The sequence below is a fragment of the Nipponia nippon genome, unplaced genomic scaffold, assembly GCF_047370975.1.
Source record: "Nipponia nippon isolate SJK-2023a ecotype South Korea unplaced genomic scaffold, ASM4737097v1 scaffold_43, whole genome shotgun sequence".
Classification (NCBI taxonomy): domain Eukaryota; kingdom Metazoa; phylum Chordata; class Aves; order Pelecaniformes; family Threskiornithidae; genus Nipponia; species Nipponia nippon.
The window spans coordinates 29029-46461 of record NW_028262362.1 but is presented as its reverse complement, the minus strand read 5'-3'; the positions used below and the strand labels follow the sequence as shown (position 1 = coordinate 46461).

Sequence of the window (17433 nt, the reverse complement as noted above, 5' to 3'; positions counted from 1 at the left end):
CAAGGAGGAGGCTTTCCCAGGCACAGAGCAGACCGCTCTGTCTCCGTACCACGGAGTCCTGCGCCACAGCCCCCAGGGCTGAGCCGCTCTTCGCGCGCTCCCCAGCGCAGACCGTTCACACAGCTGCTCCGATTTGCGCAGGGAGGGAGACGTTCGCGCTCTGCTGTGCCCACCAGACCGCATCTCCTGGCATGCTGACTTCAGACACCACGAAGGGCAACAAAAGGACAAGAGCTGTTACGCTTACAACACCGGGGACTTAACTGAAGCCCTTACGCCTTCCGTGGGGCAGCGAGCTCCTCCAGACTGCTGGGGCTACCCAGCGACCCCTCCTCCGCCTCCCGGGCCACAGCCTCCTCCTCCCGACTGGCATTTTCTAAAGCAAAACACTTCTCTTCTGACGTTTCCCAAGCACTTTGCTCCCTCGCGCTTTGCGGCGCAGAAGAGGCAACAGAAGACCGGATTAGCACAGATCAGATGCTAGCGGCTGCCGCAGGTAGACGAGGCGGAGGGAAGAGGGGACGGGCAGGCGGCGCGGACGGGCACCGAGCCATGCCTGCCAACGGGACCCCTTTGGCCACCGCGGGGCTGCCAAAGGCACCGCAAAGCTCCAAACCGTCCCCACCGCCTCGAGGCCTGCCGGGCTAACAGGCAGCCGCGGCTCTCATGGCTGTCGGTCTCAGAATGCCGAACCCCCTGCCCTGGATTAGCCCCCTCTCTTTCCGAGTCCTTGGAGCATCTCCCCAAGACAAGTCAGCCCCGCGAGCAGTACTCTCGCTGTTGTCCGAGTTACAGACGGGAACATTGGCAGGCATGTTTACACCTCCAGTCCTACTTCATCTCAGGATAACAGAGCAGAGAGGCAACAAAGCAAGCACGAGCCAGCTTTACAGGCCGAGAGAAAGAGAGGCTGCACAGCTGGGAAGCAGGTACCAAGCGATAAGGAGACAGCTCCTGCGGGCAGAGCACGTTTTCGGGGACCTTCCCGCGAACAGCTCCTCTACGAACAAGGCTGCAGATCCCAAGGGCGTGCAGCCAGTCGTTAAGATGGACTGCAGCTTCTTCTGTTCACAAGTTTTCCTGGCACGGGTAACAGCTCCTCGGTTCCCGGCGCCCCAGAGGATGTGTAACTCTGCGCGGAGGCTAAGAGTTTTGACACGATTCATCTATAAACGCCACACGCTGCAGCTCTCGGAGAGGGAGGGAGGGGCTCGAGGGAGCACGGAGCTCACGGCTCAGCACAGCATTTCAACTGTTTTAAACGAGTGGCCACAAACAGGCTGAAAAGAGCTCCCCAGACAGCCTAACTAAGGGCCTGGAACCAGCGTTGCTCTCGGCGTAACAGCCAGCGCGCTCGAGCGAGTCGTCCGTGTACCAGGACGTAAAATAGCTTAATGCTCACAGCTGGTCAAGCAGTGACTTGCTCTGGGCCACCTCTGTGGAAGGAAGAGGACGACAACCGTTCACACTGCAGCTGGACCCTCCTGCCAGCAGCGACAGGCACCGGGCTGGCCCTGGGAGCCTTCAGCTGCAGGCTCTGCCCAGCGGAGAGCCGGCAGCCCAGCAGGACCAGCGCCGGCCGAGACGGGGGCTGCCTCAGAACCAGAAAGGTCTCTCGTCGGGCAGCCGCCCGCGGCCAAGTCTTCCACGGTTCAACGCCGCAGGGCACAAGACACAAGGTTAACAGGTTCAGAGCATCCCGGCAGGAGCGTGACTTTCAGAGCCTTAGAGAAAAGCCAGAGAGCTGTAAGGGAAACAGAAGCCAGCTCCACATCTGGGGCAGTCTCGAGGAAACGAAAGGCAGGCGGATTTGCTGCCTACCCAGCCAGAAGCCGAAACAAAGCTGCAATCCGCTGCGACAGTCCCGAGGAGGTGGCAGGAGGAGCGAGAGGGAGAGACCCCGCGAGAAGCGGCAGCGTCTCAGGGCGTTCTACGGGGACGCCTGCACGGGTTACAGGGAGCAGAGCAGAGCAGGGGCAGACAAGACGGGAAAGCCACCCGGAGCTAGAGCTGGCTACACCTCCTCTCTTGCTCTGGCTGTTTGTACCATACCTCTCAGCAGCTTTTCTTCTTTGGCTTTGCTCTTCCTCTATACTGGCTTCGCTTTGCTCTTCTTCCTCTTCTCCCAGCTCCCGGGCCTGCAGGTAAAAGCAAACAGCGTGGAGTTTGCTGGCTCCTTCGCCATCGAAGCCTCTCAGGACCCGGCGGCGGTTCTGCTAAGGGCAGCGCCGCTCTGGTCCAGCCCATCGGCGCCGAGCAAGCAGCGCCCGCGGGCTGCTGCGGAGCGCCCAGCCGAAGGGGCCAGCCTCCTCTCCCGCAGGCAGCCACGGGTCTCAGCGCGTCGCGGGAGCGGTTCCAGCAGCGCAGCCGAGAGGCCGGGGAGCTCGGCTCTCCGGGCTGCGCTGGGTTACGGGCTGGGGCTCGCGTTTTCAAGGCGGAAGATGAACTCCCTGCCGGCACTCTAGACACAGGCTGGGTTTTTTCCCTGAGGATCGTCTTGGACACGTGAGTAACACTAAACGCCCTGAAAAGCGTGGGACGACAAAAAAAAAAATCTCCTAAACCAAACAGGAACGTCACACGCACGGAAGCGTGCCGGGGCCATAAAGCGATAGATGTATTGGCCGCGACCGGAACGGCACAGGACTCAGTCCTGCCCGGCACCCCGGACCTCGGGCAGATCGCGACGAGCGGCGCGCGCGCGCAGTCGCACCTCCCCAGGGATTTCTGACCGCTCGCTCCGGAACACGTCGGGTGCCGCCAAGGAAGCCAGCCCCCTCGGGAACGCACCCTGAGCCACTACGGTTGGCTTACTTATGACGTAGTAAATACTTGAAATACAAACAGCAAATATTCGGATACGAACTAGCCAGCTGCTCCTTCTCCCACCTGCCAGCTCCGGGCACCTCCGTCCCCGCAGCAGGCGCACGCAAGCGCGCACCGCGCCGTTCGCCTGGGGAGGGGAAGAGCTTCCCTCCTCGAGCTGCCGGCCCCGGCTGACCGAGCCGTAAGGGCTCGCCCTCCCTGCGGAGGCTTCTGGCCCCCAGAAGAGCGGCCCGTCGGGACGCTCTTGGGGACCACAGCAACAGCAGGTGGGCTCAGCCCGCGCCACGCGGGAGAGTACCGTGGAGCAGGGTCAAAATAAGGCAGGATTAAACCAGCAGTAATTTCTGCAAGCGTCCAGCGGAGCAAAGAGCAGAAGGATTCCCTGCAAGCGCTGTCACCTTCCGTCACATCAGCCTGGTCAGAGCTCGCCCAGGCGGCTCCCCCTCCCAGCCTCCCTCCTGCCCCCTGGAAAACGATGACTTCAGTTCTCCAGAACCGAGGAGCTCGGCAAACGTCTCCTGGCTCAAAACAGGCTCTGTAACTGCTGCCTGCGAAAGGAGAGAAGCCAGGCAAATGGAGAATGAGAGCTCCCTGGGAACGGGGATAACCAGGCCCCGGGGAACGCTGCTGAGCCCAGGCACGGGCCAGCGCTGCTCTCCTGCCCAGCGCCCCTTCCCGGGAGGGCGGCCCCTCGCCAGGAACCGCGGGCTGCGGGAACCTCTGGGCACATTCGAGGAGGCGAAGACGGCACCTGCCCGCGGGGACCGAGGGCTGGTTTTAAGCCTTGCCTGTGAAATTACCGCCCCTCCTGCTGCCTCAGCATCCCCAGCAGTCCCAGTACCGCAAACAGCCTAGCGTGCCGTCCTGCCCAGACGCCCGGCTGCACGCCACCCAGGAAGTCTCGCACGCCCGCAATACAAAGCCGGTCTTGCGGCCACAGGAGAGCAGGATGACAGCTCGCAGGCCGTCTCCTCCCCCTGCACAGCGCCGTGCCCAAGGGACCTCAGCAGGAGGATCTCCACGACCTCCAGCACGCACCAGCTTAGATGCGCCCCTCGCAAGCCGCCTCTGCTAAAGGGTGCGTCGCTTGCGCAGCTACCTGCGCCTCGCCTCCGCGGAGAAAACAAGAGCGCTGCTCTAATCCCTGCCCTGCCGCAGGCAGGGCGCTGAACGCGCCGCTTCTGCTTGCCTCTGCAAAGCCGTTCTGCCGACACCACCGTCCTGCCATTAGTACGCCACAATACAGTATTCTACCCCGGCTATTCACAGCTCCGTCCCCGAGCACATATACAGCACTTACCTTGCACGTGGGGCGGTCCAGAACAGGAGACAGAACCCCCGCGTCCAGTACCTGCTCCAAAAGCCGACTCTGGAAAGCCAGGTCCTAAAGAAGGAAGCAGAAAAGGATCCGTGTCTGATGAGCACGCACGGGTTTTACCCGAGATCCTGACAGGTTAGGCCAAAATCCTGACACGGCTGGGCCTCCACGCTCACCGCCCTGCTGACAGCCAGCCTTCTGCAGCACTGGGCATCTGAACATCAGAACGGTTTACAGGACACGGGAGATGGCTACACAAAGACTCGGCCCCACGTCCAAGCAGAGGTCCTGTCCGTACTGCAGGCAGGCAGACGGACGGACGGACGGCTCTGTTGGCGGCTTGAGCAGCAGCAGCGAGTGGGGCCGGCCCGTGCCACAGCCGTAAGGTCACCGCTTCGCAGCCGAGGAGCGGGGCAGGCGGACTGCACGAGGTGGGGACAGCATTACCCGGCTGCACGTTCCCAGAGGAACGCGAAGCCCACGGACAGGGGACAAGGAGCTTCCAGTGACTCACCATCGGCTGCAGCAGCTCCCGGTCCGAGCGGTTGGAAACTTGCAAGTCCTCCCCACCGCCGCTGCTCTCCGATGCCTTTGAAAGCTGAAAGGAGACGTGCGTTACAGCCCGTACGTGCCTCACCCCCGCAGCTTCACCTAGGCCTTTCCAGCGAGGTGACAACTGATCTTGGGAAGACAAATCTGGCCGCTCTAACGCAGGGAAGAAAAGGCGATTGAATATCCCAGGAAAAACACTAAGGGTGTGACCCCGAGACAAGCACAAAAACGCCACTTCACAGAGACAAAGCGCAGAGATGGAGATGGGACTGGGGAGGGCAGAGAAGCGCTCTTCAAACATCCCTGCTAACGGGCACTTGCTCACTGTCCTCTGCTCCTTCCGCGTGGACCTCTGCACCACAACCCCATGCACCCACGTACCCGGCAATACTGGGCACACAAAAAGACTGCTCTCCCGGCAAGTTTACCTCAGTTACTAGAACATCCCAGAATAATTTCTTTAGCTGGCAGAACCCTATTTCAGGGACTGATACAGACAAAACGTTTGTTAACGCTACCCGTTAACGAGTGCCGTGGCTCGCTACGGCCGTTCCCAGCCACGCTCTCCCGTGAACACAGCGGCCGTTCCTCCCCTGTCACCGGCCACCCCTGCGCTGGTGTTTCACGGAGGTCTTTGTTTCCTGGGAACCAGCGGCACGGCTTCCCGCGCATACATCTCCGCGGTAACGCACAAGTGTGTCGCGCAACCTTTATTTACAGGGACGGCTCCCTTTCACACGTCTCCATCTGGTGAAGAAGCCTCGCGTGGTGACTTCCCACCACACGAAGGACCCCCTTGGCTCCCGGTGTTTACCCGGAGCTGCGCCTGTACAGAAGGCAGAGCACGAAACCTCCCGAGCTCAAGCGCTGCGGACGGGGATCGCTTCTGCTGCCGTGGGACCCTCTCCCCAGGCACCCAGAGGCGCTTCCAGACCTGTTCCTCCTCGTGCCCCCTCCAGCAGCGTCCCAAAGCCCTTCTGCATTTTAGAGCAGAGTCTCACGAGTCTGCGGCAGCTATTCCACCACAGGGATTCAGAAGGCAAGAGAGCCGGGCTCAGGCCAGAGCGAACCCCACCGGCAGCCAGGCAAACCAGGCTGCCCAGAAGAGGCCCTCTCTCCCAGAGCACGCTCCACATAGACCTCACGCCTCGAGGAGTTCTCCGGCGCCTGACGGGGGGTTCGTTTTCAGTGCCTTCTCCCCACTTAACTCCAGAAAAGCCCACTGAGGGGGGCAGCATTTCTTTCCGTCTCTCCTCCCTCTCTCCCAGAGCCTCCCGCCACCTGCAACACAGCCTCCGCTCTCGCCCAGCGTCCTCGCGTCTCCGCAGGTCACTACAACCACACGCTGCTTTTCTTTGAACGCAGGTATTCGACCCCGACCCACGGGCTACGCGAAGCCGGTTTTTCGTCGCTTCACCCCATCGCTGCTCAGATTTCCTCCCCTGCAGGGCTCGCTACGCAAACCCTTCCCTCCCCTCCCTTTTGCAAGGAAGCCGGAGAAGGGCTTGGGCTGCGGCTCGCTCGCAGGAACGCTTTGCTGCTGCCATCTCACGGCGCTACAAGCGAATTCTATTTTCCAGCGGGGCACTAATACGTTGTCAGGACTAAGATATTGCCCACGAGGGTTAACGGAGCCTGGCTGCTGGCCGGCAATTGCCGGTTCATAATAGATTCCTGAAGCCCTGCCGCGGCACCGAAGTGCCAAGAGAGCTCTTTGTGGCTGGACACGTTAACCTTTCGGTGACGAACTGGACCCTGACAGACGGCTCGCCGTTTGGAGAGGAGAGAGGCAGGCCTTTCTTTTTCACCTCTGCTTTCGCATAAGCCTTGGCAGTTTCTGCCCAGCACCGCGAGTGGGTTCTCCGGCAAAGCCCTTTACAGCTTAATTGTCATATGCTGCGAAGAGCATAAAGGAAATACCATAAAACGCTTTAAAAGAAATTAATTTGCCTTTCAGGTACCGGAACAGAGTTTTCAAAGCGGCGAGGAAGGATTAACGTCAGCGCAAACAGTCGGGCCAAGCCACCAGAGCCGCTCGCGACGCGCTTCCCATTGCGCCCTTGTCATCTTCAGCCGGATCGCGGCTAAGAGAGCGCAGGCAGAGCGCGCGCCCGTGGGGAAAGCGGAACGCCTGCGTACCGCACTCATTGCTGGCGCTCCGTCTGAGCCGTGGAATTCATCAGCAGCGCAAAGAGAACAGGTTTTAGGTTGCCACGGAGAAGCGGCCACGCGCGGGCCACGTGGAAGCTTCTGAGATTCTCGCGGGACCGAGCGACAGCGCGAGAATGGCGTTGCCAGAGTACGTTCCCAGCTTATCCATCGCACCTATGTGGCTCTAAGTCCCGCTCTTTCTTCGTTCGGCAAGAAACAAAGCCCCACGCTGTGCAAAGACGCCGTCCCCTCCAGTCCCATCTCCCAGACGGCAAGCATTCTCCTTCAAGCCCAAACCCGCCTTCGACGCCCACGCCGGTGTCCCCTGCGGACTGCACCTGGCTCCTCGTACGCCCCCCTCACCCCCCAGCCCTGCCCCGGGTTGTGCCTGCCCATAAACGAGAGGCGAAACCTCGGGCCCCCTCCTGCGCCCTCGCCCCCCAGCCCAGGCGCTGCCTGGGCGGCGCCGCGGCTCCTCTCCTGCCCGCCCCACATCGCCCACGTTCCTACCTCAGTGTCCGAGATGCCTCCCAGGGCGCCGACGTCCACGTGCAGGTTTTTGAACAGTCTTGCTGTCCCACGGAGACTCTAAGGGTATTAAAAACGAGATGGCCAACACTGAGTTCCCTCTGCAACCCCCCAGGCTACGCAGGAGGAACTGGGGGTTCCTGATCAGCGAAGTACGGCAGCAGAGCCGTAGCAGCACGCCAAGGCAATACGCCTACGGCCAGTTCACAGGACCGCGCAACGCTTTGGGACGGAAGGGACCATCTGGTCCAGCCCCCCTGCAATGGGCAGGGACACCTTCAACCCCATCAGCTTGCTCAGAGCCCCATCCAGCCTGGCATCTATTCCTTTCAGAAATACATGGTGGCAGATCCTGGTTCACAGGGAGCACAAGGAGAAAACAGGGTTAGACGCTTTTTGGTGCCCAAACAGCACCCAGGGGAAGTTCAGCACAAACGGAGGCCCAGAGTCAAACGGCACAGCCACGGTCAATCAGCTGCTCCCGGGGAGCGGCGCAGCTTTTCACTCCGAGGCCTCACGCGCTACGGTCACCGACAGGCGTTGAGAGCCAAGGCGCGCAAACTACCTCGTCCTCGCTTGCCTCCTCTTCGTTTCTCCCTTTATCTACGGCCGCTGTGTTCAGGGAACTCTTCTCTTCACAGACCAAGCCCAGCAACTTCTTGGTCTGGCTGGTGGGCTTACAGCTCTCTGCAGGCTGCGAAGACAAAAAGAAAGGGAGGTGAGAGGACAGCCGAGGAGAAAGGGGAGATGCAAACCCACCGCGACGCCGGCCGGCAGCGGGGTTACGCCGCTGCCCTCGCTCTGCTGGAGCCACGTCCAGTCGGGAGGCGACGCGTTCTTTACCAGGCCAGGCTTTCCTTACGCCAGAGGGGCTCCTGTCCCATAGGAGCACGTCTGCAAAACCCGCCTGCGCCTCAAAACGCTGCTTCGTAATAAAACAAAATGTCTGAAGTCCCCAGGCTTCCCTCAGCGAGGGGAACACCTTCAGCCGAGGTGCCGAGCTGTAACGTTTCCCACACCTATTGTTTTGTTTTCCTTTAAAAGATCACATTGTTACCAGTCGACTGGTTGGTTGGTTGGTTGGTTGACCCAAAGGTCACTTTCTATAAACGATCACGCGACAGGATTGCAAGTCTTACGTTCATCCAGAAAACTCTTCTGTACATTTGCTTATTCTCAGCCAAGAGTTGAGCGAAGCTATTATTTAGTAGATTACGTTACCTGTACCATATGCTTCATTGGGACACAAATTAAGGCTCTACAAAAAAACTGAACTTAACGGACTTTTTTCCCCCAACAGTAATTGAAACAATTCTGTCTTTAAATCTGCTAAACGTAGCAGAAGAAAGCTCACCACAAATTTAGCACTGGGGTCCCTAGAAACAGCAAAAGAAACAAAAAACAGAGTAGGGAAGTGGCTTTTCAACAGACAAAAGTATCCCAAAACCGACGAGAGGTCACAAATACTGTCATTTAAGCTTCGAAGCGCCGCCACGCCTGCGACCTCGTGCAGAGCGCGCTTTCCAGGGCCCGCTCCCCGAGAAGCTGCGGCCTTACCCGCGTTCCTCCTCTGGCCGCGAGGCTGGAGTCCGCCGAGCTGCCCGCGTCCGAGTTGAGGGAGGCGCGGAGGCCGCCGGCCGGGGAGGCCGCGAGGCCACGCAGCGGAGCGAGGTTCCCCAGGGGCGCCTGGACGGGTGCCAGCAGGGTGCCTGCGGACTGGAGCGTGCAGAAGGGACTCGCTGACAGGAGAGCACAGGCGCACGGGCTTACGCTCCTGACTTCAGAAAGGGAGAAACCGCTCCCCCGGGCGAACGCTGTCTGCTGACGCTGAACCCACCACCGCTGAAGAACTGCCTGTGAGACCCCGCGCCCAGCAGTCCCACCCACGAGATGCATAAGGAACAGCGGTTTGATTTACTCGCGCGTTTCGTCCTCCAAAGACCCATCTGAATACAGCGATTCACTCGACAGCAGCGAGGCGATTCGGAAAATCCGCGGGCATCACCCCAAAACCAAAGCGAGGGCAGGACGGCCGCCACGGGAGCCGACGCAGCTGCGCGTACCCCCTCGCAGCACCCTCTGGGAGGGCTCTTACCAACTCGCACCCCAGGCAAACCGGGCAGCTTCGCCTCCGTTTGCCCTGCGACTCCGCACGGCGTGAAACCGTGAAGCAGAAACCACTCCGATGGCAAGGAGCCTCCTACTCTCCACAAGCTGCAACTACCGCCTCCTCGCAGACCGAAACCCAGGCTGCTTCCTCACCTTGCACCAGCAGAAAAGGCACGAGCAGTGCAAAGCAGCTCTGCTGCAGCAGTAAGGGGCTCCTGGACACACCTCTCCCTTTCAAAGCGCAGCAAGAGCCCCGGGAGCCCTCCAGCACCCCCACCTCTGCGCGACGCACGCCCGACATCGCCAGTTATCCTCACCCAGCAACGGGGTCCTTCTGTTGGGCTTCGCGGAACTGCCCGCCCCAGCAGCCTCGCCCTGCCGCACACCGCACAGCTTACGCTAGAAGCACACCTACGCCAGGATTTTTCTCGTAGCGTGCCAGCACGGCCGCGGGCTGTTGCTTCAGCGGCGCACGCGTGCGTTCAGAAATCACAGCTCCTGCACTCTGCGCCCATACGAGATTACAGACTGCAAACAGAGTTAATTCACCCGCACGCCGAGGGATGGGGAGAGGGAGCCGATATACGCCGATCCTCCTTCCGCCAAGTCAGCGCCACAGCAACGGCAACAGAAGAAATCACACCTTCTGGGCTTGACTAATTATTTTCTATAGATGGCCATCAACTACACGTACGGAGCAGAGGGTGTGAGCTGTCCTTCAGCAAAGATAAACTCACTTCCACCGGGCTGATTACAACCTTCAGGATAACCCGCAGTTTATCTGGTATTTATAGTCCGAGTCCCTATCAGCTAACCGGGCGCCACCCCGCGCTGGTCATTAGAAACCCGAGCTAGCCATTTGGCGGAGCCGCAGCGGGCCGCCAGCAGCAGCAGAGCAAAGCGGTTCATTAACATCACACACGGCGACCTTTCCGTTCATTTTTTTCTTCAGAACGGGAGAGTGGCTAAGTTTGATTAAATTGAAGCAATTACTCATGGACAAAGACAAAACGGCCTGGAACGTTCTTCCCAGGGAAGGGCAGGATCCTGCGATAGGCAACAGGGGGAAAAAGTTTGGGCAAAACAGAGCAAAAGGGTCCAGCTATTCCCAGAGGGAGCAGCGTGGGTTTGTGAAAGGCAGGTCCTGCTTGACTGACCTGGTCTCCTACGACAAGGTGGCCCGCTCAGTGGAGGAGGGAAAGGCTGCGGGTGCCGTCTGCCTGCACTTTAGTAAAGCCTTTGGCACCCTTTCCCACAGCATTCTCCTGGAGAAACTGGCTGCTCCCAGCTTGGACGGGCGTACTCTTTGCTGGGTAAGAAACCGGCTGGATGGCCAAGCCCAGAGAGTGGCGGTGAATGGAGTTAAACCCAGTTGGTGGGCGGTCACCAGGGGTGGTCCCCAGGGCCGAGTACTGGGGCCCATTCTGTTTAATATCTTTATCAATGACCTGGACGAGGGGATGGAGGGCACCCTCAGTCAGTTTGCAGGGGACACCCAGTCGGGCGGGAGCGTCGATCTGCCGGAGGGCAGGGAGGCCCTGCAGAGGGCCCTGGCCAGGCTGGGGCGATGGGCCCAGGCCACGGGGTGAGGGGCAGCAAGGCTCAGGGCCGGGTCCTGCACTGGGGGCACAGCAACCCCAGGCACCGCTGCAGGCGTGGGGAGGAGCGGCTGGGAGCTGCCCGGCGGGAAAGGGCCTGGGGGCGCTGGTCGACAGCCGCTGAACATGAGCCAGCAGCGTGCCCAGGCGGCCAAGAGGGCCAGTGGCATCCTGGCTTGTGTCAGGAACGGCGTGGCCAGCAGGAGCAGGGCAGGGATGGTGCCCCTGTGCTGGGCACTGGGGAGGCCGCCCCTCGAATGCCGTGCTCAGCGCTGGGCCCCTCACCCCAAGGCGGCCATGGAGGGGCTGGAGCGTGGCCAGAGCAGGGCAGCGAGGCTGGGGCAGGGGCTGGAGCACAAGGCTTCAGAGCTTCTCTGGGCACCCTGTGCCAGTGCCTCACCACCCTCACAGTAAAGAATTTCTTCTTATATATAATCTAAATCTGCCCTCTTTCAGTTTACAGCCATTACCCCCTGTCCCGTCATGGCATGCCCTCGGAAAAAGCCCCTCTCCAGCCTTCTTGCAGGCCCCCTTCGGGCACCGGGAGGCTGCTACAAGGTCCCCCCGCAGCCTTCTCTCCTCCAGGCTGAACCACCCCAACTCTCAGCCTGTCCTCACAGCAGAGGTGCTCCAGCCCCCGATCGCCTTCACCTCCTAAGACAACAACAGCAGCAGCCCAGGGACCAAACTGCGCTCAGACAAGTCGGTACTGCGCCCACCTGCCAACCAACGGCCTGCAGCCGCTGGGACTGCTCCTGCCCTCGTCTGGGAAAGCTCAAACACTTTTTCCCATTTTTCTTTCCTTTGAGAGGGAAGAGAGCCCCTTTCTCGAGGTACTGGCCACGGCGGCAGGAGAGCTGACCGCAACTTACGGTTTCTTATCACCTTAACCAACTCAATCACTCCGGGACTTGAGATTCAGCAAGCTAAATTAAGCTAAAAATAGCTGAATAAGCTATTCCCCCCAGTTTAGAGCGTGGGACCTCCAGGGAAAAGACTGACTTTGTAGCGTGCTTACTACACAGAGTCTCAGAGCCAAAACGAAGGATGATTTTGTATTTCACGTTGCCATCCCGCTTGAGTTACCGCCCATCACTTGGTTTTGGGTTCAGAAGGCACTTCGCGTCCTTGCAAAACTAAAACAAGGTGCGAGTTGTGCAGCGTTTGCCACGCAAGGAAGGCCTCGAACAAAGGCTCTTTCAAGCTACCTCCTGAGCTTTAGGAAAACCACTAAAACTAACGCCACATCTGCTTACGTGGCCTCCAGCAGGATGGTTTTGCCCATTTTCCCCTGAAAATTACCTTGGAAGCAAAACTTCACCCCTCAGGTCTCCAGAAACGCTTACAACGGAAGGGCCGTCACAAAGGACCTCATTCCCACCTGCTCCTTCACCTTCTCCTCTATTTTGCCCTAACTCCCTGCAGCTTCTCTGGTCTGGGCCATCTCCCCCCTCAGCTCTAGCATCGCAGGGCTGCGGCACCCCCGCGCCAGGCGCGTCCTTCGAAAGCCAAGCTCGCCAGCTTCTGTGGGTTCGCGACCCCACTTCTGTGGGATTTTCATCCCACTCGCAACCTTACTGAACAGGATCCCTTGCCAGGGGGTCGCTGTTCCCATCCCGAAGCAGCAAGAGCACGGGGTCAGCCCCTAATTCACAGCCCCGCGTTCATCCTCCGCCCAGCCCGCTCCTCCTCCCCGGGAGCACTGCAAGCAGCAGAGCCTACTCACGGTGGGTTGCTTCAGCAACTGCTTCTCCTTCTTGTCTGCCTCCTCTTTCTTTTCTTTCTTCTTCTCTTTCTTTTTCAAGCTGCCGCGTGCCAGCAGCTTCTCTCGCTCCTGAACGACAAGCTCCCTGTAGCGATCGTCGCAGGGGTGGTCCCACGTGGACTGGCCGTTGGCAAAGTTGAAGTAATAGATATCGCCGGTGATATCCTGGCTGCGTGGCAAAAACAGCGTGAAGAGCGAGCCCGGTACTTCCCCGCCCGCAGGAAGCCCCCCTGTTGTGGCATTAGCCCCCCGGCCAGCCGGTCCCCTGCCCACGCGGGCAGCCCAGAGCAGGGGAAGGGCAGGGAGGCCAGGAGCCTCCGAGGGCAGCTGCCGACAGAGCTCTCACCAGGGCTTCCACTCGGGTGGCAACGGGGCCACGATGCCTTCCCTGGCCAGCCAGATCAGCTCCGGCTCCTTCTCGGGGTCGATGCCGATCTCCCGTGCAAAGTCGTGGATTTCTAGGAAAACGGAAGAGGGACCTGTGGCGACGGTCTACACCGGGCACTACACAATAAAGGCAACCTCCTCGGCTAAAGCAACGGGCGCACGGGGAAACCCCGATCCCGAGAGGAAGCTGCTCAAAGCTGCTGAGACAGCCCTGGGTCAGCAAGCACGTCCTGCCAGGCCGGTAAAGCAGGGAGGAAGACTGGCAAACGGCATTTATCTTCGCAACCAGACAGCTAATTTTTCAGCTCCGCCTTCTACAAAATCCCATTTATCCTGCCCTCTCCCCCCACGCTCTCCCCGATTCCCGTTTTCTCAATACGCCCAGGAGCGGCTCGCGCGCTTGAATCCCTCGTCGCGGCTCCCGGGAGGCCAGGCATCGGTTACCTTGCTCGCTGGGAATGTACGTCTCGTCGTAGTCTTCTTCCAGGATGAGCTGGTCCCCGATGCGCACCATCGATCCCGCCATGGCTCCCGGCACCTGGCAGCACGGAGGAGTAAGGCAGATCACAACGATCGAACGCGCGCCGGCAGAAATAAAGCTTCCTCGTCGCCCGGCGCGTGGCAGAGCCCCGCGGGGTCCTCGGCACCGGGGCGGTGCAGGGGAGCCAGGGGCTGCCGAGGGCGGGTGCAGACGGGAAGGGCAAAGAGCGAAGGCGGCCAGAACTGATGGATTCTGGTCAAGGCGGGAGGACACGGCTCAAAGCGAACGAAGAGCGCAAAGAGAGGAGAAATGGCACGTTATTTCCACGCGCGTTTCCCCCCCTTCCCTACAAAGGGTAGAAGCTGCTGGAACTGGGTTTTGCTTCAGGCTTTGTTCATTTGGCAACGAGGAGATGGAGCCCACCTGCGCGCCGCTGGGATACACCTGCACAGCCAGCAGCCCTCCGCTCTGCGGTTCGGCACCCTCCCAAGGACGGAAAACACGCAAGAGGGCAGAGCTCTCCGCTCTGCTTACGGCGAAGCCGAATCAAAGCCCTTCCGCGCGCGCCGCGCGGGGGCCGCGGGAAGAGGGAGCGGAGCTGAAGCGGCACAGGAGTCACAATCGGAGCCCCCCGGCTTTTAGGCTCCTGCAGAGGAGATGAGCGCTTGCTTTGGGGACTTTTTAAACAGGCCAAACATAAGGCGAAACGAGAAAGGGAGAAGACGTGTTTCCCAGAGCGCAGCCCAGCTTTTCGAGGGCAGTCCCTGGGCTGAACCCGCGCTGCCCAGGGACGAGGCAGCTTCCCGCCGCAGCCGGCTCGCCCCGGCCCCTCTCGCCTTCCCAGGGGACCTTTCGGAAGCTCTCAAAGGATCCTAATTCAACGTGTCCCACCTCCGGAGCTTCGCTATTTAGCTCAAAGACGGCGGGCGGCCCTGCGCAGCTGAGCCCTTACACCCCGTTCACCACGGGCTGAGGCAGGCGCAAGTCAGTTTCCCCAGCCCAGCCGCCCCCGCCGCGGCTCGGCACCGCCACCTTAGCCTCACGCAGGCCAGGTGGCCCAGCAGGCTCCCAGCACGAGGAGCGGCAGGAGCGGGGACAGGGCCTTCCCGTCCAGTCCCGCCGCGCAAACCCAGCGCAAGGACGAGCTCAGGCCAGCTTTCACCCCGAAACCCCACAAATGCTCAACGCACGCCTCTGCTTTCCTCGTCAGCCTCACTCCGAGGCCTCACGCGCTACGGTCACCGACAGGCGTTGAGAGCCAAGGCGCGCAAACTACCTCGTCCTCGCTTGCCTCCTCTTCGTTTCTCCCTTTATCTACGGCCGCTGTGTTCAGGGAACTCTTCTCTTCACAGACCAAGCCCAGCAACTTCTTGGTCTGGCTGGTGGGCTTACAGCTCTCTGCAGGCTGCGAAGACAAAAAGAAAGGGAGGTGAGAGGACAGCCGAGGAGAAAGGGGAGATGCAAACCCACCGCGACGCCGGCCGGCAGCGGGGTTACGCCGCTGCCCTCGCTCTGCTGGAGCCACGTCCAGTCGGGAGGCGACGCGTTCTTTACCAGGCCAGGCTTTCCTTACGCCAGAGGGGCTCCTGTCCCATAGGAGCACGTCTGCAAAACCCGCCTGCGCCTCAAAACGCTGCTTCGTAATAAAACAAAATGTCTGAAGTCCCCAGGCTTCCCTCAGCGAGGGGAACACCTTCAGCCGAGGTGCCGAGCTGTAACGTTTCCCACACCTATTGTTTTGTTTTCCTTTAAAAGATCACATTGTTACCAGTCGACTGGTTGGTTGGTTGGTTGGTTGACCCAAAGGTCACTTTCTATAAACGATCACGCGACAGGATTGCAAGTCTTACGTTCATCCAGAAAACTCTTCTGTACATTTGCTTATTCTCAGCCAAGAGTTGAGCGAAGCTATTATTTAGTAGATTACGTTACCTGTACCATATGCTTCATTGGGACACAAATTAAGGCTCTACAAAAAAACTGAACTTAACGGACTTTTTTCCCCCAACAGTAATTGAAACAATTCTGTCTTTAAATCTGCTAAACGTAGCAGAAGAAAGCTCACCACAAATTTAGCACTGGGGTCCCTAGAAACAGCAAAAGAAACAAAAAACAGAGTAGGGAAGTGGCTTTTCAACAGACAAAAGTATCCCAAAACCGACGAGAGGTCACAAATACTGTCATTTAAGCTTCGAAGCGCCGCCACGCCTGCGACCTCGTGCAGAGCGCGCTTTCCAGGGCCCGCTCCCCGAGAAGCTGCGGCCTTACCCGCGTTCCTCCTCTGGCCGCGAGGCTGGAGTCCGCCGAGCTGCCCGCGTCCGAGTTGAGGGAGGCGCGGAGGCCGCCGGCCGGGGAGGCCGCGAGGCCACGCAGCGGAGCGAGGTTCCCCAGGGGCGCCTGGACGGGTGCCAGCAGGGTGCCTGCGGACTGGAGCGTGCAGAAGGGACTCGCTGACAGGAGAGCACAGGCGCACGGGCTTACGCTCCTGACTTCAGAAAGGGAGAAACCGCTCCCCCGGGCGAACGCTGTCTGCTGACGCTGAACCCACCACCGCTGAAGAACTGCCTGTGAGACCCCGCGCCCAGCAGTCCCACCCACGAGATGCATAAGGAACAGCGGTTTGATTTACTCGCGCGTTTCGTCCTCCAAAGACCCATCTGAATACAGCGATTCACTCGACAGCAGCGAGGCGATTCGGAAAATCCGCGGGCATCACCCCAAAACCAAAGCGAGGGCAGGACGGCCGCCACGGGAGCCGACGCAGCTGCGCGTACCCCCTCGCAGCACCCTCTGGGAGGGCTCTTACCAACTCGCACCCCAGGCAAACCGGGCAGCTTCGCCTCCGTTTGCCCTGCGACTCCGCACGGCGTGAAACCGTGAAGCAGAAACCACTCCGATGGCAAGGAGCCTCCTACTCTCCACAAGCTGCAACTACCGCCTCCTCGCAGACCGAAACCCAGGCTGCTTCCTCACCTTGCACCAGCAGAAAAGGCACGAGCAGTGCAAAGCAGCTCTGCTGCAGCAGTAAGGGGCTCCTGAACACACCTCTCCCTTTCAAAGCGCAGCAAGAGCCCCGGGAGCCCTCCAGCACCCCCACCTCTGCGCGACGCACGCCCGACATCGCCAGTTATCCTCACCCAGCAACGGGGTCCTTCTGTTGGGCTTCGCGGAACTGCCCGCCCCAGCAGCCTCGCCCTGCCGCACACCGCACAGCTTACGCTAGAAGCACACCTACGCCAGGATTTTTTTCGTAGCGTGCCAGCACGGCCGCGGGCTGTTGCTTCAGCGGCGCACGCGTGCGTTCAGAAATCACAGCTCCTGCACTCTGCGCCCATACGAGATTACAGACTGCAAACAGAGTTAATTCACCCGCACGCCGAGGGATGGGGAGAGGGAGCCGATATACGCCGATCCTCCTTCCGCCAAGTCAGCGCCACAGCAACGGCAACAGAAGAAATCACACCTTCTGGGCTTGACTAATTATTTTCTATAGATGGCCATCAACTACACGTACGGAGCAGAGGGTGTGAGCTGTCCTTCAGCAAAGATAAACTCACTTCCACCGGGCTGATTACAACCTTCAGGATAACCCGCAGTTTATCTGGTATTTATAGTCCGAGTCCCTATCAGCTAACCGGGCGCCACCCCGCGCTGGTCATTAGAAACCCGAGCTAGCCATTTGGCGGAGCCGCAGCGGGCCGCCAGCAGCAGCAGAGCA

The 17433-nt window shown here is 60.0% G+C and overlaps 1 protein-coding gene across 1 annotated transcript in view; it reads right to left on the bottom strand.

The window, feature by feature from the left end:
- The window catches only part of LOC104017553 (centrosomal protein of 164 kDa), a 39397-nt gene that overhangs the window by 17625 nt on the left and 4339 nt on the right, over positions 1-17433 (bottom strand). The window contains 11 exon segments of the mRNA XM_087778235.1: positions 2053-2138; positions 4127-4210; positions 4659-4742; positions 7358-7435; positions 7941-8069; positions 8933-9091; positions 12809-13016; positions 13194-13305; positions 13679-13772; positions 14992-15120; positions 15984-16142. Of these exon segments, the coding sequence (XP_087634361.1) occupies positions 2053-2138; positions 4127-4210; positions 4659-4742; positions 7358-7435; positions 7941-8069; positions 8933-9091; positions 12809-13016; positions 13194-13305; positions 13679-13772; positions 14992-15120; positions 15984-16142 (1322 nt within the window).